This window comes from Bufo bufo, chromosome 4, assembly GCF_905171765.1.
Source record: "Bufo bufo chromosome 4, aBufBuf1.1, whole genome shotgun sequence".
Lineage (NCBI taxonomy): Eukaryota > Metazoa > Chordata > Amphibia > Anura > Bufonidae > Bufo > Bufo bufo.
This window is the reverse complement of record NC_053392.1, coordinates 297,902,690-297,926,055: the sequence shown is the minus strand read 5'-3', so window position 1 is coordinate 297,926,055 and position 23,366 is coordinate 297,902,690. Positions and strand designations below refer to the sequence as shown.

Sequence of the window (23,366 nt, the reverse complement as noted above, 5' to 3'; positions counted from 1 at the left end):
ATGATGAGCCTGTGCACAGTAATGATCCCCATAGTGCCCCCCCCACACAATAACAATGACGCTTAGTGCGCCTCACAGTAAAAATTACCCCTAAGTCCCCATTAACAGCGTTGATGCCCCCAGAGTGTCCCCCTACATAGTATTACATCCCCCCCCCTACACAGTATAATGCCCCTAAGTGATTCTCTCATGCAAGATGATCCCGTAGTGCCCCCCCACAGCGTGTTTTCCCCCTTAAAAGGAACCTGTCATATTGACCATGGTGTCTGAGTGTCAGGCAGCATGTTATAGAGCAGGAGGAGCTGAGCAGAATGATATATAGTTTTATGGGAGAAGATTCAGTATAACTTGTATTTCATTCATTTATATTCCTGCTCATTCTAGATATTGACAAGGAGGCGGTCCTATCAGTGACTGACAGCTATCTGTGTATACACAGTCATAGAGGGAAGGCTGTCAATCACTGATAGGATCGCCTTCTGGACTTCAGAATGAGCAGGAAATTATATGAATGAAATACAAAATTTTACTGAATCTTTTCCTACAAAACTATATATCAATCTGCTCAGCTCCTCCTGCTCTATAACATGCAGCCCGCAGATTGTTTCGCATTTTCATTGTGACAGTTTCCCTTTAAAGGGCTGTTGCAGTGTCAGGAAATTGATGGCCTGTTCTCAGTACACGGGTCCAATTCCTGGCACCCCTCCCCCCAATCAGCGGTTTGAAGTGATCGCAGTGCTCACGCTGGCAGCTCAAGGGGAGTGTCCTTTCTGCTGTAGCTCTTTCCCGGTAACTGCCGTACCGCTGGTGGCAGTTGAATATTTAAACTAAGCGCGTGCAACCACCTCAGTGAAGTGGAGAAATAAAGAAAAGAACAAACAGCAGGTGGCGCTATACAGATACATTTTATCGAATAACTCAGTACTAAATTTTTTATTACATGCATTTACAAAAGTATTCAGATCCAGGTGCTGGTTTAAAAAATGTAGAATATTTTTCTTGGCACAACCCCTTTAATCGATTTTAAACATAAAAATTTGACTCACATTACATTTTAAAGTCTGTAAAATCACAAAATATACATGAGTAGCGTAGACTACATATCCTGCACTCGTCTGTATCCTGTTGCTCACTCGTCAGCTGTTGTCCGGGACACAAATTGTAGAATAATTGGTTTCTTCGGCTGCATGAAACCTTGAGTGCTGAACTCCATTGGGATCTGTTATACAGAATAATATATAGAGATGTCAGTACAATAAGGTACTTGATTTTATAGTATTCTGACTCTTTGCTGACATATAAATACAGATGATTTCTGATGGTCTCATAGACACTTATGTAATTAAATCCAGAAATGTATTGCCTGATTTTGATACTAGAAATACTGTATGTAGTACCAACAAGAAATCTACTTGAAATTTAAATCCAAACTCACACCAGTGTTTGAATAACATTTTTGCATTGTAATATCTGCAGCATTTATAGGCACTATCATCATGTCCAGTTATGCTCTGGTACTTCATGTGCCCCATACATGAGAACTAGCAGTCTTTTATAGGAGGCACATTTAAAAAAATAAAAAAAAGTTCCAGCTGAAAGGCCATTGTAATGGTACATTACTCATTACTACTGTGAGAGATGAGACTCCATCTTTGTGTCTACAGTGGCCATTTTACATTGTATGACCTTTTTTGAAGTTAATAGCATGTCAATTTCTTAAGATGCTGGAAGGAGTAACTTAGCCCCCACCTTTGCTATTCTCGAGTAATGGCAACTGGCTTGGTGCGACATATATATATTTCCTGTATTCTGAAATGTATGTGTCTGCAGTTAACTGACATTTACATCTTTCGTTTCATAAGCATTTCTTTACATATATATATATATATATATATATATATATATACAGTACAGACCAAAAGTTTGGACACACCTTCTCATTCAAAGAGTTTTCTTTATTTTCATGACTATGAAAATTGTAGATTCACACTGAAGGCATCAAAACTATGAATTAACACATGTGGAATTATATACACTGCTCAAAAAAATAAAGGGAACACTTAAACAACACAATGTAACTCCAAGTCAATCACACTTCTGTGAAATCAAACTGTCCACTTAGGAAGCAACACTGAGTGACAATCAATTTCACATGCTGTTGTGCAAATGGGATAGACAACAGGTCGAAATTATAGGCAATTAGCAAGACACCCCAATAAAGGAGTGGTTCTGCAGGTGGTGACCACAGATCACTTCTCAGTTCCTATGCTTCCTGGCTGATGTTTTGGTCACTTTTGAATGCTGGCGATGCTTTCACTCTAGTGGTAGCATGAGACGGAGTCTACAACCCACACAAGTGGCTCAGGTAGTGCAGCTTATCCAGGATGGCACATCAATGCGAGCTGTGGCAAGAAGGTTTGCTGTGTCTGTCAGCGTAGTGTCCAGAGCATGGAGGCGCTACCAGGAGACAGGCCAGTACATCAGGAGACGTGGAGGAGGCCGTATGAGGGCAACAACCCAGCAGCAGGACCGCTACCTCCGCCTTTGTGCAAGGAGGAACAGGAGGAGCACTGCCAGAGCCCTGCAAAATGACCTCCAGCAGGCCACAAATGTGCATGTGTCTGCTCAAACGGTCAGAAACAGACTCCATGAGGGTGATATGAGGGCCCGACGTCCACAGGTGGGGGTTGTGCTTACAGCCCAACACCGTGCAGGACGTTTGGCATTTGCCAGAGAACACCAAGATTGGCAAATTTGCCACTGGCGCCCTGTGCTCTTCACAGATGAAAGCAGGTTCACACTGAGCACATGTGACAGACGTGACAGAGTCTTGAGACGCCGTGGAGAACGTTCTGCTGCCTGCAACATCCTCCAGCATGACCGGTTTGGCATTTTGTCAGCAATGGTGTGGGGTGGCATTTCTTTGGAGGGCCGCACAGCCCTCCATGTGCTCGCCAGAGGTAGCCTGACTGCCATTAGGTACCGAGATGAGATCCTCAGACCCCTTGTGAGACCATATGCTGGTGCGGTTGGCCCTGGGTTCCTCCTAATGCAAGACAATGCTAGACCTCATGTGGCTGGAGTGTGTCAGCAGTTCCTGCAAGACGAAGGCATTGATGCTATGGACTGGCCCGCCCGTTCCCCAGACCTGAATCTAATTGAGCACATCTGGGACATCATGTCTCGCTCTATCCACCAACGTCACGTTGCACCACAGACTGTCCAGGAGTTGGCAGATGCTTTAGTCCAGGTCTGGGAAGAGATCCCTCAGGACACCGTCCGCCACCTCATCAGGAGCATGCACAGGCGTTGTAGGGAGGTCATACAGGCACGTGGAGGCCACACACACTACTGAGCCTCATTTTGACTTGTTTTAAGGACATTACATCAAAGTTGGATCAGCCTGTAGTGTGTTTTTCCACTTTAATTTTGAGGGTGACTCCAAATCCAGACCTCCATGGGTTGAAAAATTTGATTTCCATTTTTTTATTTTTGTGTGATTTTGTTGTCAGCACATTCAACTATGTAAAGAACAAAGTATTTCAGAAGAATATTTAATTAATTCAGATCTAGGATGTGTTATTTTTGTGTTCCCTTTATTTTTTTGAGCAGTGTACATAACAAACAAGTGTGAAACACTGAAAATATGTCATATTCTAGGTTTTTCAAAGTAGCCACCTTTTGCTTTGATTACTGCTTTGCACACTCTTGGCATTCTCTTGATGAGCTTCAAGAGGTAGTCCCCTGAAATGGTTTTCACTTCACAGGTGGGCCCTGTCAGGTTTAATAAGTGGGATTTCTTGCCTTATAAATGGGGTTGGGACCATCAGTTGCGTTGAGGAGAAGTCAGGTGGATACACAGCTGATAGTCCTACTGAATAGACTGTTAGCTGCTTTTTTCTTGCCATAAAACAAATTCTAAGTAAAGAAAAACGAGTGGCCATCATTACTTTAAGAAATGAAGGTCAGTCAGTCAGCCGAAAAATTGGGAAAACCTTGAAAGTAAGACCATGAAGGAGAGTGATGGGGTGCTGCGCCAGATGACCTGGCCTCCACAGTCACCGGACCTGAACCCAATCGAGATGGTTTGGGGTGAGCTGGACCGCAGAGTGAAGGCAAAAGGGCCAACAAGTGCTAAGCATCTCTGGGAACTCCTTCAAGACTGTTGGAAGACCATTTCAGGGGACTACCTCTTGAAGCTCATCAAGAGAATGCCACGAGTGTGCAAAGCAGTAATCAAAGCAAAAGGTGGCTACTTTGAAGAACCTAGAATATGACATATTTTCAGTTGTTTCACACTTGTTTGTTATGTATATAATTCCACATGTGTTAATTCATAGTTTTGATGCCTTCATAGTCATGAAAATAAAGAAAATTCTTTGAATGAGAAGGTGTGTCCAAACTTTTGGTCTGTACTGTATATGTCTAGATGTTTCATGATAAGTGTGTGTGTGTACAGGGCCGTTTCTTGGACCGGCCCGGGGCGCTGTCAGAAGGGGGGCGCCGGCAAGGCACAGCAGGAGATGAGCGTTGCGCTTCCATTGTGGAAGCGCTCACTCATCTCCAAAGTCATCTCATCTGTATCGCCGTCCTCAGGACGGCGATACAAATGTCTGTTATGCGGCAGGGCAGAGAGAGGTGTGTCCCCTCCCTGTTCCTCTGATAGGCTGCCAGCACTAGGCCGGCAGCCTATCAGAGGCCGGTGCAGGCGGCGCAATGACGTCATCGCGCCGCCTGAGCCAGCGAGGGACACAGGCCGGAAGAGGCCTGCATCGCATCCTGGAGGAGGTAAATATAAGTTTATTTTTTTTTTATATGTAAAAATTACAATACTGGCACATAAGGGGGGGCTGCTGGAGCCTGGCACAGACATAAGGGGGGCTGCTGGCACAGACATAAGGAAGGCTGCTGGCACAGACATATGGGGGGCTGCTGGCACAGACATATGGGGGGCTGCTGGCACAGACAAGGGGGGCTGCTGGCACAGACATAAGGGGGCTGCTGGCACAGACATAAGGGGGGCTACTGGCACATAAGGGGGGCTACTGGCACATAAGGGGGGCTGCTGGCACATAAGGGGGGGGGCTGCTGGCACAGACATAAGGGGGGCTGCTGGCACAGACATAAGGGGGGCTTCTGGCACATAAGGGAGGCTACTGGCACATAAGGGGGAGGCTACTGGCACTTGATAGAGGGGCTACTGGCACATGATAGGGGGGCTACTGGCACATGATAGGGGGGCTACTCGCACATGATAGGGGGGCTACTGGCACATGATAGGGGGGCACTCTGGCTACTAGCACATGATGGTGGGGGGGCTCTTATTACTGGCACATGATTGGGGCACATCTTACTGGCACATGGCTCAATTCAAGTCAATGGGTCCGCAAAAAAAACTGAACACATATGGAAATGCATCCGTTCCGTTTTTGCGGAACCATCTATTGAAAATGTTATGCCCAGCCCAATTTTTTTATGTAATTACTTTATACTGTATATGGCATATGGAAAAACGGAAAGGAAACGTAAACACAACGGAAACAAAAAACGTAACAACGGATCCGTAAAAAACGGACCGCAAAACACTGAAAAAGCCATACGGTCGTGTGCATGAGCCCTTACTCTGATGCTTTTCAGCATAATGTCTGGACAAAGGGTCACTGGCATACTTTCTTTTTATGTTGGAGATATGTACTCTCTGTTTTTAGTCAGTAGTGATTTTTCTATCCATATGACTCACCTTTTCCGTATCTGCCAACAACATTTCCCTGACATAGCCCTTGGACTCAAGTCTATCCTGGAGAATACCAGCTTCTTTTTCAAATTTTTCTTTACTAGTACAATCCCTACAAATACGTGTAAATTGACTCTTGGGGACATTTTAAGCCCAACGTGGCAGATAACAGCTTGACCTTGAATATGTGGCTTTGTGATATGTTTTTGTCAACAAGCAATTATTTTTCAGAAATTGTGAGATCGAGAAAATTAATGCTCGAGTTGTAGTTTACCAGGGGGTTTACTGTGGGGGCTCATGTTTACCGAAGATAAGTTGTTGTCCAATTTCAGGTGGTAGTAGCGCATAGCCTATTCAGTTATTTTTTTGTTTTTTTTTGCCATTTTAAAATACCTCCATTCGCCAATCCAGACTGAAAGTTAAATGTAGCATGCACATTTATTTCTAGCCCCTACACCAGGCATCCTCAAACTGCGGCCCTTCAGCTGTTGTAAAACTACAACTCCCACAATGCCCTGCTGTAGGTAGGCTGATACCTGTAGGCTGTTCTGGCATGCTAGGAGTTGTAGTTTTGCAACAGCTGGAGGGCCGCAGTTTGAGGATGCCTGCCCTACACGTTCCAGGATAGAGTAAGCCACTGAGATTCCCTTAAGGAGAATCTGTCACCAGCGACCTCCCTATCCAACTGTTTGCATAGACAAATAGCTGTGGTTCACCTGATTACAACACTGTTTTCTTTTATTGATCTGAGGCTCCAATCCCAAGTTATGGTACTTTTTCTAATATGCAAATGACCCATTTGGTGCATTGCTTTTGTTGCACCCAAGCTCCACTCATTTCTGTGGCCAACTCCTCCCTGGTCGATTAGATTGACAGGGCCAGGCAGTAGCAAAGCAGCGAGGGAGGGGCTGGCCACAGAAATGAGTGGCGTTTGGGTGCAACAAGAGCAGTGATGACGCCCTCATTGCATCAAATACCTAATTTGCATATTAAGAAAAAGTAGCCTCAGATCAACAAAAGAAAAACAGCATTTCAATCAGGTGAACCACAGCTATGTGTCTATGCAAACAGGTGGATATGGAGGTCTCTGGTGACCGATTCCCTTTAACAGTATGGCCCCGCCTCAGATGCCCTCTGGAATATGTGCCTCAAGGATGCCCTCTGGAATGTCTGCCTCAGAGATACTTGCTTACACTATTGATAAATAAGTAATAACTAGAATAGTTGATTGTGTATGGAGTTGCTTGCTCACCAATGTGTCTTTACATGGTCGACAAGTGAAGTTCTGGAGGATAGCAGTGATGGCTACTTTCATACTCAACATAGCAAATCTCATCCCTATGCAGTTCCTCGGTCCATCTCCAAAGGGCAGAAAGGTGTATGGTGTGTGGTTTGCTCTATTTTCTTTACTGAATCTGGAGAAAAGCAAATTAAAAAGAATAAGTAATGCCACAGCTTCATCCAGTAATATAAATCTTTTTAGGAAAGTATACAATACAATGTATACTCCTTCTCCTATTACTGCAGTTTAGAAAGATTTACTAGAAACATGAGTAAAGACGGTCTTAGTCTAGTTTCACACTGCCAAGATATCCCGCAGGCTTGTCCGGCAGAGAACAGCTTGCCAGAGCTCTCTGGATCTGGCACTGCTGGAGGGTACTGGAATGCCCGCCAGCCCCATTGACTTTAATGAGGTCTGGCTGAGATTCGGCCACTACCTGGCCGAAACAGCCTGCTGGATCTCTTGCCAGCAGTGTGAAACTTACCTTACTTTATTTAAAGAGGACCTTTCATTGTTCTGTACTAATGGAGATAAATACCTTTACTTGATGCTGCCACCCTGCCTGATTTTTTAAAATAGCGCTCGTACACCCCGCTGTGCCCCCCGGCACTTTTCGCGCTCAGTATGCTAATAGCATTGGCACAGGGAGGAGGAGACGCCAGGGTTTCTCAATGGGCGTCTCCTTCTCCCTGGCTGTGCCGCGATCCAATCACAGCGGAGAGTGTCACAGCCAGGGAGAGGGTGAGTTCTTTTTTCTCCCTGTCTGTGACGCTCTCCGCATCCATTTCACCCATGTGAAAAAAAACTACTGCCTCATCTTAAACAGGAATGACTGTAACCAAATATTTCCTATAATTTGACAAAGTTTTTTTGCTAGCACAAAGCATACAGTATATGGGGGTCATTTATCAAACTGGTGTAAAGTAGAACTGGCTTAGTTGCCCATAGAAACCAATCAGATTCCACCTTTCATTTTTGACCGCTCCTTTGGAAAATGAAAGGTGGAATATGATTGGTTTCTATGGGCAACTAAGCCAGTTCTACTTTACACCAGTTTGATAAATCTCCCCCATAGACTTTATGAGCTTTTTTATGGGCTTTGTCAGGTACCGTATATATTAGGATATTCTCTCTGAATAAGAATGCTTCTAGGGGAGAAAGGCTCTGTACATACAGCGTCCAATGGGGGATGTCATGTCACAATGTATGAAATCTGGCAGAAAGAGGCCCAGTGTACTTGAATGGAAGTCTCACTACAGAACGGTACTAAATACAGTTGTAAGCCTTGTGCATGAGCACTAAAAAGGTTGTGGAAACTTTTCTTGCAATTGGCATGTATTAGAGTTTTTAGTAGGCCTCATGAACGTGAACATAAGTATTTTGTGGTCCACAACTTTGGCATCCATGTTGCATGTGCATTTTTTGTGGACCCATTGACTTCAATGGGTCCTTGATCCGCATTTGCGGCCAAGTATAGGACATGTTCTATCTTTTTGCGGAAAGTATATGCGGATGTGGAAGGCACACTGATCATCCATGTGCTTTCCGCATCTATATGTCTGCAGTGGCCGAGTTAGGGGTGGCCCCAAAGCTACGCTGGGTCCCCCGGACACCGTCGAGGTGTCACCTCACCACGTGTTGCTGCTCTCCAGAAGTGATGGTAAGGCATGTGCACCCCAATGGGAAATAAGTCCAGAGAGTCAGGGTCTGCAGTAAACCAGTGTGCTTCTTTACTGGAGGAATTCAGGTGCAAACAATAGAGACGAGGCATAGGGCTGGCTTCTCCAGTCTCCTCCCTGAAATCAGAATTGTTTGATGCGGGCATGAGCTAGCTCTCTCTCAGAAGGCTGGTACCATGGCCAAAGGCTGGGGGTCCAAGGTCTGTACCTCAGTAGTCAGGGTGGCTCCTTGGTCACAGGGCTGGTGACCCATGGTCTGTGGCTCAGCGTCCCCATCTTCTGGTCCCTCATGCAGACTGGCATGAGTCTCCCCTCCAAGCACTACAGAACACTAGGGTCTCTGACTGCTCTCCTAAGTTTACTTTCACACTAGCGTTTTTGCTGGATCCGGCAGGGTCCAGCAAAAATGCTTCTGTTACTGATAATACAACCATCTGCATCCATTATGAACAGATCGAGTTGTATTATCTTTAACATTGCCAAGACAGATCAGTCATTAACTCCATTGAAAGTCAAAGGAGGACGTATCCGTTTTCTATTGTGGCAGAGAAAACAGATCTGTCCCCTTTGACTTGCATTGGGGGTAATGCTGGATCTGTCTTGCTCCGTATCCCAGGAAGGAAAGAAAAACACAACATGTTCGGTTTGCTCTCCGGTTGACAATGAATAGAGACAAAACTGAAGCGTTTTTTTCCAGTATTGAGCCCCTATGACGGAACTCAATACCGGAAAACTTAAACGCTAGTGTAAAAGTACCCTTATATACCATTTCTGCCTAGACAGGAACCTTCTAGTGGGAGGGGTGGAATGGAGAAGCTCAGCACAAACAGATACATTGTTTCTACCCCCGTCTCTCATAGACTTACATTAGATAGAAACCTGCTTTTCTTTAAACCCTATGGCAGCAGTGGAAAATTACCAGATTCTTATTCAAAGTCTCAAAAGTCTCTCAGTATTCATTAACCCTTTCCACAGAGCCTCGCAAATACAGTGCAAATGAACAGGATATATATCACAACATACATAAAATATGATGCAGTTACAGAGTATTAAACCGTGTATGCTAACCTTTTCAAGTGAAATAAAGTAAGAAGCTTATAACTTTGTATAGGTGAAACAGAGGCAAATGTCCACATGTCATGCCCTGCTCAGGCTATGTGCGGAGGTCTGCCAGATTAGCAGCACGTGTGTAGCCTTTTGTTTTTGTTTGGAGTTGAGCTATTTCCGCCTCCCTTCAGGTGCACTGGGTGGGGTCGTTGGTTTGAGTTTAAATTATGCCCACTCCCAGTGTCCTGTGCGGGTTATAGCTTTTGTATGGCTCAGAGGAAGGAAGGAAGGATTTGCTGTTCCTGCTCCTCCTCAGTAAAAGATAAGTTGGTGTTGCTTTCTTGTGGTTGTCTGTCTAGGCTGTTAGAGAGACGCCTGCCCCCTCCAGGTCCTGAGGGAGCAGGCTGCCTCTTTTCCCCTTTCACCATCTTAGGGATTTTAGGGTATCTTCAGCCTAGGCACGGGGACACGGTCATTCCCACCTTCAGGGTCTGAACGTGGGCATAGAAGTCTAGGGAGAGCTGGTAGGGATTTGTCAGGAGGTTACCTTCATCCCCAGCTTCTTGCCTAGACACTTGTTTGTTTATATTTTGTGCATATTGTATCCTGTCCGCCGTGACACCACAAATGTCCAGACTTCACAGTACCCCTCCTCCAGGGCACTACATGTCCATTCCACAAAATGATGATGCAGATGGCACACTGGCTGCATCTGTATTATGTGGATCCGCAGTTTGCAGACCGCAAAATTGACATGGTCGTGTGCATGAGCCTTTAGCCTGTTGTGTTACTAGTAAAGTAGTAATATTACCATTTACAGCCTAGTGACCACTGGCTGGATAATAAAAAACAGGAACCACTAGTCCAATGGACATATTAATGTTCAATGTCCAGTACAAAACTTTATACACGTGACCTAAATTGATAGTTCAAAAGTGGCTCAAGTTACCTCTCAGGGTGGAATTCTTCAGGTTTAGGCCAGAATTCAGGGTCATGGTGCAGCACGTATGCTGGAATCATGCAGACTGTCCCCTTTGGTATGGTGAGACCATTAATCTCAACAGTTCGCTTTGAAACCCTCTCTAATCTTCCAGCTGGAGGGTACATACGGAGAGTCTCCTGGATAACCATATCCAGGTATTCCATCTGCATCAATATGTCATATGTAGGGCTGGCCTGAAGATTGATAAAATTAATGATATATGATTTATCTAAAATGTAGAACTATGTATGCTTGTAGTTTTTATATTGTATGCTGCATTTTGATAAGCATCTTGATAAAGAAATGAAAACCTATCAATAAATAACACAAGACATAATGCCCCCATATGTCACATAGCATCACATTCACATATAAACAAATCACTGACACTGTCCCTGATGTACAGTAGGTTAGGTCATAATACAATAAACTTTGAAAAATGTGAATATATGTAGTGTACTTTCATATTAAGAGTCCATTCACACATCCGTGTGTGTTTTGCGGATCCGCGGATCTGCAAAACACGGACACCGGCAATGTGCTTTCCACATTTTGCGGACCGCACATTGCCGGCACTAATAGAATATGCCTATTTTTGTCCGCAATTGCGGACAAGAAGAGGGCATCTTCTATTTTTTTCAGGAACAGAAATGCGGACTCGGAAGTGCGGGTCCGCATTTCCGGATCGGGGCCGCACATGGTGCGGCCCCATAGAAATGAATGGGTCCGCAATTCCGTTCCGCAGAATTGCGGATGTGTGAATGGAGCCTAATAATATGTTTATAAACTTGAATATCACTTTAAAGGGCTTCTGTCACCCCCCTACAGTCATTTTTCATTTTTTGGCTATTTAAAATCCTTATACTGCGATTTATCAATATATAGTGCTCTTACTCTTTTTCGTTCAGTAGTTTCTTCAAAAAACAGACTTTTATAATATGTACATTACCCCTCTACCAGCAAGTAGGGCGGTTACTTGCTGGTAGCAGCCGCATCCTCCATTCATAAAGACGCCCCCTCCTCATGTTGATTGACAGGGCCAGCGAGCGCTCTCGTCCTCTGGCTGGGCCTGTCTGCGTTTGAAATCTCGCGCCTTCGCCGTACCGGTCTTCAGTCGGCGCAGGCGCACTGATAGGAGGACCCTTGCTCGGCCGCTCCTTCCTCAGTGCGCCTGCACCGGGTGTAGATGTGACTTCTCGGCGCAGGCGCATTGAGGAAGGAGCGGCCAAGCGAGCGTCCTCCTATCAGTGTGCCTGCGCTGACTGAAGACCGGTACGGCGCAGGCACAAAATTTTAAACGCAGACAGGGCCAGCCAGAGGACGAGCACGTTCGCTGGCCCTGTCAATCAACATGAGGAGGGGGCGTCTTTATGAAAGGAGGATGCGGCTGCTACCAGCAAGTAGCCGCCCTACTTGCTGGTAGAGGGGTAATTTACATATTATAAAAGTCTGTTTTTTGAAGAAACTACTGAACGAAAAAGAGTAAGTATAAGGATTTTAAGTAGCCAAAAAATGACTGTAGGGGGGTGACAGAAGCCCTTTAATTAGAAAAATGAAAATATATGTAGTGTACGTTCATGTTAACGCTATGTTTCTAAACTTGAATCTCACTTTAAATGCGGGTCAAAACAACATCCTTAATAAACTCAACTGAACAACTTGATGAAGTATGAGAATATACATTTATAGTTACCTTGGTTTGTATTACATTAAGTTTTCATCAGCTGTTTGTAGTCGTAAAAATTATCACATGTACACTATCATTCTCACCTTATCAGGTAGATATGTGTCAACCTCCTCCTGAAGTTTCCTCTGAACATCAGGGTGGGTGGCCAGATTATAAAACAGATATGTTAATGTCAAACTTGTGGTCTCAAATCCAGCCACTATAAAAATAACGGACTGGGCCATAATCTCTGTATCTGTTAGAGCTGGAAAGAAAAGCACAGAGGATTTTTTAAGTCATAATTAACTTTTTCCACAATGTCCTCTATTGGCGTAAATGTAAAATACACATAGTGGACATAGTGGATTATAAATAGAAGAATATAGTATTCATCAAGTACCAGAGTGTTTAATATAATAGTTAAAAAACAAGGGGGGTCATTTGTTAAACAGAAATAGGCCAAAATTAGGCGTATTTCTGGCACAGATTGCAGCGCAAAGATCCTTTGCGAGCGCAATCTGCGACTTTTCCCTGCTCATGTCAGGTCTAAAAAAGTGGTCAGGAAAGGGCTGGCAAGCCCTTCTCATTTCGCATTTTCTACGCCTGGTTTAGGTGTTGAAAATCGACTAAATGTAAGACAGCAAGGAAGCTGGCTTACATTTAGAATGGCGGTGGATCCACCAAAGTTATGTAGAGACCTGCACCTCTACATAACTTTGACGGATCAACCGCTATTGCAGGGCTTTATTAAGACCAGCATCTAAAATGCCGGTCTTAATAAATGTGATCTCAAAAACATGAAATGACTGTCGGCGCACAATGCACTGGAAAAAGAAGCTCTCTGGGTGTAAACGGCTAATAAAGGGTCACTGAGTTTTCAAAAAACTTTTGATATGTCATAAAGACATAACAAAAGTTTTGATCAGTGCAGTTCTGAATGCTGAGATCGCCAAGATCATTTGAATGAGAAGAGAGAAGCGCTCGTATATCGCACTCTCTGCAGGAGACAAATTAAATAGAATTCTATGGGCCCATCTCGATTCTGTCCTCTGCAGCAAGGAGAGAAAGTACGATATGTCAGTGATTCTCTCATCTCATTCTAAGGATCAGTAGGTGTCTCAGCAGTCAGCCCCCCACTGATCAAAACTTTTGTTATGTCTGTATATATTAGAGACTGGCAAGGAACTGGGAAGAGTCAGAACAGGATTGGCAAAGGACCAGTTAGGCTACTTTCACACTAGCGTTCGGGTGTCCACTTGTGAGCTCCGTTTGAAGGGGCTCACAAGCGGCCCCGAACGCATCCGTACTGCCCCAATGCATTCTGAGTGGACGCGGATCCGCTCAGAATGCATCAGTCTGACAGCGTTCAGCTTCCACTCCGCTCAGCAGGCGGACACCTGAACGCTGCAAGCAGCGTTCGGGTGTCCGCCTGGCCGTGCGGAGGCAAGCGGATCCGTCCAGACTTACAATGTAAGTCAATGGGGACGGATCCGTTTGAATTTGACACTATATGGCTCAATTTTCAAACGGATCCGTCCCCCATTGACTTTCAATGTAAAGTCTGGACGGATCCGTTCAGGCTACTTTCGCACTTTTTTCTACAATATAATGCAGAATGATCCGTTCTGAACGGATCCCAAGTCTGCATTATATGAGCGGATCCGTCTGGGCAGACCCCAGACGGATCCGCTCTGAACGCTAGTGTGAAAGTAGCCTAAGTTGAGTATGATTTTATCATATTACTTTTTCATTGTTTTGGGCCTTTTTTAAAAACAAAAATCAGCCAGATAAACCATACCAGTGCTGAATGGAAAGCTGTGCATCCGATAAGATAAAATTAATGGGGGGCAAATAAAATCATAGTCTCTCATTGTAGAAAGGTCGTTCAAAAAGTTCATATTCTGACCCACTTCTGGCTAATGAGATCTGACTTGTTGGGGAAATATATTTTGTCTTAATAAACTTGTTAATCCACATTTCAGGCAAACTTTTAGATTTCTTAAAATTTTAACGAAGTGACATGATTCCTTAAAAATAAAGGGATGTTCCTGCAAGAGATTCATGATGATATGGTGCAGACATAGGATGATAGTGCCACTATATAATCAACTGTAATGTGTAGGAGAATGAGGTTTATCAGCCATGTTGTCTCAAGTCAGACATCCTACATTTCTATCTCAAAGAGTTTAGCAAAGAAATAACTTGTTAATTAGCTTATAGATTCTGATGTGCTGTATTCTTGATGCAAAGTAGAATTTGAGCTGCGGGCAGAGTCCAACATAATGAAATGACACAGCCATTTTTTGAATTTCATTCACAATGACCTAAAAAGTTTAATTTGTGTATAATTTCATACACCTTTTTTATAAAAATATACAATATATTTCCAAGATAAGGATTGAGTTATAATAAGTGTTTATAATGTGAGACAGCAGAGATAAGGAATCCTGTCTGCCCCCCCAAGATGACATAAAATACAAAAAATCCACAGGCAGCTAGTAGAGTATCTCAGCTCCATACAGAAAAAATGATGTGATATAGTTAATAAAGACTAATTGAAAAAATGATTTTTAGCTCAAAATAAGTACAATGCAATAATTAAAAAAAAAATGCCACCAAAGGTGCACTTAGCCTGAGATATTAAATCAAATAGTATTCTATGTACCTTTTTGATCCTTGTTCAAGCCACTGGCATCTTCCACTCTGGAATCCAACATAAGCTGCAGGAAATCCACACGACCCTGTTACAAATGAAGAATGAAGATGATTTCTTCAGAGTCTTATGCAGTATTCAATTCAGATATGTTATTCCCTGTGGCTCTGGAAACATGTTTTCTTGGGGAAAAATCAACTACCAGAGATAACAGTTGTAAACACAGGGAGCGCCAAAAAAAATCTATCTGTAAATTGGTAGCCCCTTTTGGACAACCCCTTTCTTTTAACATTTTCTGCAATGAGACTTTGGGTTTTTGTAGTGGCTCTCTATCTAGAGCATAAGGATTGTAGAGACAACCCCTGCCATTACTATGGGGTTCCTGAAAGAAAGGGCCCAAATGATCCACTTTTCTAAGATTGCCAACAGTTCTCCCCTCTACATGCATGTTATATACAAGGGTGCGAGGAATCAAACCAAGAGTCCTAAAAAGGTGCAAACAAGCAGCAGGACCTCCTGTCCTGGGTGTTCAGGGTTAAAGGGGTATAAAACAACACCAGAAGGGCAGGTCTCATTTATACCTTTGCAATAGGGAACACATTTCTCTATGAATGTTCCTTCTCTCTGCTCTGGATAATAAAGTGAGCACTGATTATATATACATTTTTGATGGAAGCCATGACACTGTCCCGGAAACAGCATATGTTCTGACAGCAAGAAGTAAGCAATATTTGCGTAACTTATCATATTTCCGCATATAATAGAAATGAGGGTGTCCTTACTTTGTGGTCTTCTGTCTGTCTCTTCGCTTTAAAACTAGTAACAGCATTGATATAGAAATTCACAAAGTCTTTTGGAAGGAAGTTCACATTTAGCACCTCAAGAATAGGGCGGAGGAATGGGAAAATCACTGAAAGTTAAAGAAAATGCTTTCAAATAATGGGTGAGCAAGTATTATCTATATATAATGTAAATCGCATACATAATGTAGCTAAACAATAGAAGGCAGAGGGGATTGCAATGAAAAGTATGTATGAGATTTTGATCTTATATTCATTTTAAGTGGATTCACAAACCTAGATGCAGACACCCGCTGACAAAGCAAATTATAACAGAAATTGCTGCACTTTACATGAAAGGAGTATTTTAGTGCAGAGTAGAATCCAAACCTTAAGGTTTATGGTATATCACAGTTAATATCCATAATCCATATTCCATATCTATTTCCATACTTAAAGGGGTTGTGCAGTGCTAGTACATTGATGACTTATCCTCAAGATAGGTCATCAATATCAGATCAGCAGGGGTCTGATTGCTGGCACCCCTGCCGATCAGCTGGTTATAGTGGCCATGCTGCTAATGCGAGCGATGCATGCTCTTCACTGTTTAACTGCACAGCGTCTAGATCATAGTGGGAGTGCAGTGTAATTAAAACTGCTCGTCCCATTCAAGTGAACAGGATGAGCAGTTGTACTTACACTCCATCGCCGGTACAATCTATACGCCATGCAGTTAAACAGTAAAGAGGATGCAACACTTGCAAGTGTCATCAACCATCTGATCGGCGGGATGACAGGAGTCGGAGCCCAGCCAATCTGATATTGATGATCTATCCTGAGGATAGGTCATCAATATACTAGCATTGCACAACCCCTTTAAGTATGGAAAATAAATATGGAGGACCAGAGGATAGGTCATCAATATACCACATAGCGGTCCGCAGGGTTATCCCACAATGTGTTTAAAGCCCTGTACCTTCCAAATTTACTGCCATATACCCAAATATACCTACTATATGATTTTATTCTGTATTTTCTTACCCCAGTTTTCTTATTTCTTTGACCTGCTCACTGAGAAGGCCGCACATGCTTAGTTTTATTCTTCAACAGCGTTCCGGCGGCAGCACGGCGGCAGCACGGCAGCGCACGGCGAGAGGCAGCCAGACTAAAAGTACGACATGCAGTACTTTTAATCCAGCTGCCTCTCGCCATGCGCTGCCATGCTGCCGCCGGAACTCTGCCCCCGCCCCCATTATAGTCAATGGGGACACGTGAACTAGCGGCAGGACGGATCCAACAGGCTGTTCACCCGCCGGAACAGCCTGCCGGACTCCCATGCCGCTAGTGTGAATCTAGCCTTAGCTGCAGCAGAAAATACACTCCTTTTAAGCTGCCAGCTTAATTAAAATCTAGAAGAGCAATAAATGGGGAGATCTCTGGATCCAGGTACTGGGCTGGTTTTAGCTTTGTTAGAAAGAGATTGTCATGTACTATATGATGTCTGATTTTCATTTTTCACATTATTCATTGGATAACCGGTTTAAATCTTCAAGCTGGCAGATCAGGGGCGTGTTCGGTCTCAAGAGAAGCATCCTTTTGCTGCAACTGGTGGCAGTAGAAGGATGGAACTGAGCATGTGCAACCACTTCACGGAAGTGGACAGAGAGATTAGAAAAAGAGCAAACAGCAGGTGGTGCTATACAGATGGAGTTCATTTAATAACTCAGTAGATAGAATACATTACATGCAATTACAAAAGTATTCAGGTCCAGGTGCTGGTTTAAAAAATGTACAATATTTTTCATGGCACACCCCCTATAAACTGTCTGAATTCAAGACAGGATTACTAAATCTGCCCCAATATGTATTGCCTTGCACTTTGTTCCAAAACTGTACATAAAAATTTGAAAAAAACTTACCAACAAATATAAGAGCTGGACTAAATAATCCGACTTTTAGCAGTTTCTTGGTTTGGGTAACAAAAGGATCACTAGGGTTGTTCAGCGAGTCAATGTTCACACTAAACGAGCTACTGGTTACAACATCCATACTGTATGCGCCTAACACACTGAAACACCACACATAGGAAGCCATTAATTTACTTATTTTTCAGTTCATTAAATAGGTTATATAAGGGAATAAAATAAGTTTTCTGGGAAGAATTTTTATAAAATAAATGGGCCAGAACTGGTTAAAATGAACAAAGAAGCATTACTCCCCTCCACAGACCCCCCAGACTTGAACTGGTTAATCAAGACATCCATACAAAATTGGAAAATTCCAAAATAATAAATATGTGTGCATCAAGTGGAAATAAAAAATTCCTAAAATTCTGTTTTTAGAGTACTACATTTCTACTCACTCTTTCATGGCACATGGCTCATCCTTGTCCACATAAACCTGGATATTCCGCACTAGTGTTTTTGAATAGTCGCTCATGATCTGAAACATCTAAAAAGAGATCAGTTATAGATTTAAAACCTATTCACCTTATTTATAGCCCAACAAAAAATCCTAATATGCCTCTATAATAAAGGGGTTATCCCACAAAACGTATTAGTATGCAATGAATAGAGTGCTTGTAATGAAGTATTATTGCAATATACATGCAATAAAAATATTGTTAGGATTTTCATGTACATCTTTCTCTCTGGTAGCGCCCCCTGCTGTTTCTCCAATGGCTGAAATTCTGGTCCAATCTCTCCTGTACCCATTGATGGACTAGGTTGCTCAGTAGCTTCCCTGCTCTCTTTCTCCTCTCAGTGTTGGTATAGTGATCTCATAGAGTAGCAGGTGAAACGGTCTAGGCACAATTCATTCCTTCATCCCTACTTCTAGATTAATAGAAGTATGTAGCCATATCTCTCTAAACAGTGCAGAGGGCAATTTTACATACCACGTTTATCTCTGGCAGTGGTATAGTGTGTGTATGTGGGGGCTGGAGGGACGGTTGCTCCAGGCACCAACCTACAAGAGAACGTCCCACAGCCTGGCACAGACAATGTCATTCACTGTGTTCAGGCCTAGTAGGCCGGTCTGTCAGGGAGCCACCCTACAAGATTAAACATTAACTGCACTGATAATGCAATCCGTGAATGGAGATTGTGGGATGCACACATTGCAATGTCTGCAGCAGTGTGCATGGCATTTACCTCGTTGCATGCCACACACTGCACATAGACTGGCTCAGGCCTGTAGCCAATGAGAGGGTTGGGCCTGGCACTGATAATGGCCCTGCTTTGAGGTCTTAATTTATATTTTTTTTTTTTTCAGGAAGAATTTTAGTGAGTGGAATGGGGGAGCAAAAAAGGGATTGGAAATATCTTCATAATGGAGGATTATTTCTGTGGGGGCTTATGTGTTTTCTGTCCAGCAGGCCCATGGGAATTTTACTGGTACCACTCAGAGCATTACTAGCAAAATTCACGTGAACCTGCTGTGCAGACTCAATTTAGGCCCCCTAAAAGTAATAATCCTCCTTAATAACCTCATAATGACCAAGCAGCATACATCCGTGGTGCTTGGTGCTGGGCTTTAATCCAGAGTGCCCCACATGTTAGGCACAGGGTTATAGCTCCTGCAGTTTAGCAGGAGCAGGTCAGACAGCCAGGTACCCTGGAGAGAAGATGGAAGTGATTTATTACCACTTCTTCCTTCTCCTTTGCTCGGTGCATAGCGGCCAATGAGCGTTATGCAGTGAATAGTGGAAGCGGCTATGCCACTTCCTCTAGTGGACCGGGTGATCACTGGATATCTCAGGGCAGAGCAGAACTGCTGGGTTTAGTAGATCCTGATCACCTCTGCCTGTGTAAAATGGGACGTGTCCATAGGTTAGGGGTCACAGGGGGTTTTCCCCGGGCGCTGGCAGGCCATGATATGCCATTAATCACTGGGGCTATACATGAGGGACTATTTTTTATACAGGGTAGGAAGGGACTAACAAGAGTTGCTTGCAATGCATCCTGGGAGATGTAGGTGCTTGTTTGTCTCAAGTGAAAAACTACTGCAGCCCACAAAAACGAAATACAGAAGTCCTCCAGATAATGTGTGTAAAAAGAGAAAAACAGGTGAAAATTACACAGACGTTCAAAGTTTTTTTTAAAACTTGTGGCATAATCCCTTCAAATTGGAGGCATACTATACAAGGGTACAATAACTCTCGATAAAAGTGTAACTTGGAGGTTGTATAAAGCTGTAATACTGCCTTGTGCATGAGACCTTAAAGAAAAGGATCTAACAACCAATCAACTTTTTCAGATTAGCTTCTGCACTGAAACTACGCAGTTAAATCCATTGTGTAGTGGATGAAGCTAGTTACCTCTTTGAGTTTTCCACTGGTGAATGTAGGTGAGAGAACTGTGCGAATCCTCTTCCATTGCTCATCCTCAGCAATTGTTAATGCGGAGTCCAGGGGACCATTAAGACCAAAATTCTGCAATAAATAAACATAGTAGCATATTAGGCCTTGTTCACACAGTGTATATTTTTTGTTTTATTTGAAAAGCCATAACCATATGTGGATCTCTCCTTTAAATGTTTTCAAAATTTCCCACAGAATATTTTTTAAAAAATAAAGAAAAGTCCTATATACCTGAAAAAATAAGCATTACAATTTGGGTTTCTAAATGCACACCAAAACTGATTGCATTGTTCAATGTATTTATTTTTATTATTATACTCACTTATATAGTGCTGGCATATTCCACAGCGCTTTATAGACAAACATATTTAGACTATATATATATATATATAATATGTAAAGAACCTTAAAATACACTTAAAGGGCGCATTTAGTAAGACCAGCGTTTTGGAAGCCGGTCTTAATAAAGCCCCATAACTGGCGGTGGATCCGCTGAAGTTATGAAGAGGCACAGGCCTCTTGTCACGAACCAGCGGGTGTGAACCCACTGTGCCACTGACTGGCTATTCTCTGGAGGGACGTGTCTAAGCAACTACCTGGTTTTCACTAGAGCCTCAGATTGTGAGGATAGACTTGAGCCGTTAGGGTAGTTGCCAGGGGCTACTCCAGAGCAATCCCCGAGGCAGTGGCAGCTGGCCAGGCGGACCAGAAGGTACCTGAGTAGGTACTGGAAGTACGAGCGTAGTCAGGCGGGCAAAGACATTACCAGGAACAACGGTGCAGGACCGAATAAAAAGGCAGAGACGTGGTCAAACCAGCAATAGGTCAGGGCACAGGTACAGGTCAGGCAATCCGGGTCGGCAACAGGACAGACAAAGCAAGCAGGCAGGGATCAGACGATAAGCAGATTCCATATTTGCATAAATACATGCAGGAGATCCAGAGTTGGTCAGCGAGGTCACCTGACCTAACCCACACAGCCCAGGGAGTAATGCACTCCGCCCAAGAGCAGTGTAACACAAAACCAGCCGAACTTATGCTGTGTCCAGGACTGAGTGGAAGCTGTGGAGCTGAATCTTCAAAGCAATAACACCTACAGAAACAGAGCCCAGGACCGCAGCGGTGAAATGGGAAGCACCAGCCACAGGTCACCGCTGAGCGCGGCGATAAGTGGGGGAACAGCGGCGTACAGCAGCCGCTGTTACACCTCTCCATAACTTCGGCGCATCCAGTTCTAAATGTAAGACAACTTCCACTCTGTCTTACATTTAGACCATTTTCTATGCCTTAAACAGGCACAGAAAATGATGAATGAGACTGGCCTGTTGGCGTGACCTGGCGTGAGTGGGGAAAAGTGGCAGATGGCGATGCAATGGTTAATTTCATTTAGGCATATTTCAGATTAGTAAATGACCCCCTAAATCGTTACTCATAGGGATATGTAAAGGGATATTCTGGTTACATAGTTTTAAATAAAAATAGGGTCAGTAAGGGCTAAAATAACAAACAGTGAGTACTCACCTGACCAATCCTTTGCTGCTTGTTTCTAGTCACTGCTCCAGTCCCAGTTCCTCTCCACTTCCTGTACTCAGGTTCAGCACATTGTGAAATGCCTGGCTTGAAATGCCAACTCAGCCAATTACTGGCTGAGGCGGTTCGCCGCTGTGGCCAGCAATTGGCTGGGTAGGCGGGCATTCCAAGCTATTTTGGGCATGTCAAGCCCAAGAACAGGAAGTGGAAAGGAAAGAAGACTAAACCAGAAGCTGAACAGCAGCAGTAGATGATCAGTAAGGTGAATATTCACTGTTTTCTATTTTACCCATATCCAACCCAATATGCCATCGGAACACCTCTTTAAGATTCACAAGAAAATGCAAAAAAAGGGGTAGTGACGTTTTAAAAACTAACTTTTAATAGGATAGTTATAAATCCCAACTGGGAAATAGACCCCTACCTGACAAACAAAACACAGACACAGAAGAACAGGGGACCTGGTGTGACAGGTCACCCGATGGTCAAATTGACGTACACGTCCCAGGGTAGAACGGGACGCGAGCTGTATGACCAGTAAGCGTAAACAAAATAACAATAATAATGAAGACCGTGGCATGTGCCGTGGTCTATAAACATGCCAGAGAGGCGAAAATAAGGGTAGGTCTTACCGGTGATGGGCAAGAGGACCGGCCAGTCCAATGCCCTAAGCGAGGTGTTCTCACGTATGGATACGTCCCCCAGTGGTGGTCACTTTGTGCAGGAGGGCCACAGGGAAGAAACTGTCCCTGGTGTTGCCCTACTTGGCCTAAAACTGCCCTAAAGTGCCTACTAATATGGGGTCTGATCCCCGCAAGGGGTGGGCCCGTCCGGAACCTAGCCCTAAAAGCAATGACCCTAAAATAGCCCTGTGAGGACAGGGGAGAGGGCCCTGTGGGGCTCCAATGGCCTGGGTCAGCCAATGAAAAAGAGGGAGGGGGATTAAACGCTAGTGTGGATGGATGTACAATATCCCATACACTAGTATAGATGGATACTCTAGGGACATAGAGTATCCATCTATACTAGTGTATGGGATATTGTACATCCATCCACACTAGCGTTTAATCCCCCTCCCTCTTTTTCATTGGCTGACCCAGGCCATTGGAGCCCCACAGGGCCCTCTCCCCTGTCCTCACAGGGCTATTTTAGGGTCATTGTTTTTAGGGCTAGGTTCCGGACGGGGCCACCCCTTGCGGGGATCGGAACCCGTATTAGTAGGCACTTTAGGGCAGTTTTAGGCCAAGTAGGGCAACACCAGGGACAGTTTCTTCCCTGTGGCCCTCCTGCACAAAGTGACCACCACTGGGGGACGTATCCATACGTGAGAACACCTCCCTTAGGGCATTGGACTGGCCGGTCCTCTTGCCCATCACCGGTAAGACCTACCCTTATTTTCGCCTCTCTGGCATGTTTATAGACCACGGCACATGCCACGGTCTTCATTATTATTGTTATTTTGTTTACGCTTACTGGTCATACAGCTCGCGTCCCGTTCTACCCTGGGACGTGTTCGTCAATTTGACCATCGGGTGACCTGTCACAACAGGTCCCCTGTTCTTCTGTGTCTGTGTTTTGTTTGTCAGGTAGGGGTCCATTTCCCAGTTGGGATTTATAACTATCCTATTAAAAGTTAGTTTTTAAAACGTCACTA

General features: G+C 43.9%; 1 protein-coding gene across 2 annotated transcripts in view; it reads right to left on the bottom strand.

Moving 5' to 3' along the window:
* Positions 1–915: 915 nt before the first annotated feature.
* The window catches only part of LOC120998158 (cytochrome P450 3A9-like), a 44,386-nt gene continuing 21,935 nt past the window's right edge, over positions 916–23,366 (bottom strand). The window contains exons 4-12 of one of the 2 annotated variants that reach the window (XM_040428716.1): positions 20,141–20,254; positions 18,185–18,273; positions 17,742–17,890; positions 15,826–15,953; positions 15,056–15,131; positions 12,495–12,655; positions 10,692–10,918; positions 6,987–7,149; positions 916–1,219 (exon numbers count right to left, since the gene is read on the bottom strand). In XM_040428716.1, the coding sequence (XP_040284650.1) occupies positions 1,130–1,219; positions 6,987–7,149; positions 10,692–10,918; positions 12,495–12,655; positions 15,056–15,131; positions 15,826–15,953; positions 17,742–17,890; positions 18,185–18,273; positions 20,141–20,254 (1,197 nt within the window). In that variant the 3' untranslated portion in view covers positions 916–1,129. The remainder of the gene's footprint in view (positions 1,220–6,986; positions 7,150–10,691; positions 10,919–12,494; positions 12,656–15,055; positions 15,132–15,825; positions 15,954–17,741; positions 17,891–18,184; positions 18,274–20,140; positions 20,255–23,366) is intronic. The other variant, XM_040428714.1, reaches the window with a different exon arrangement.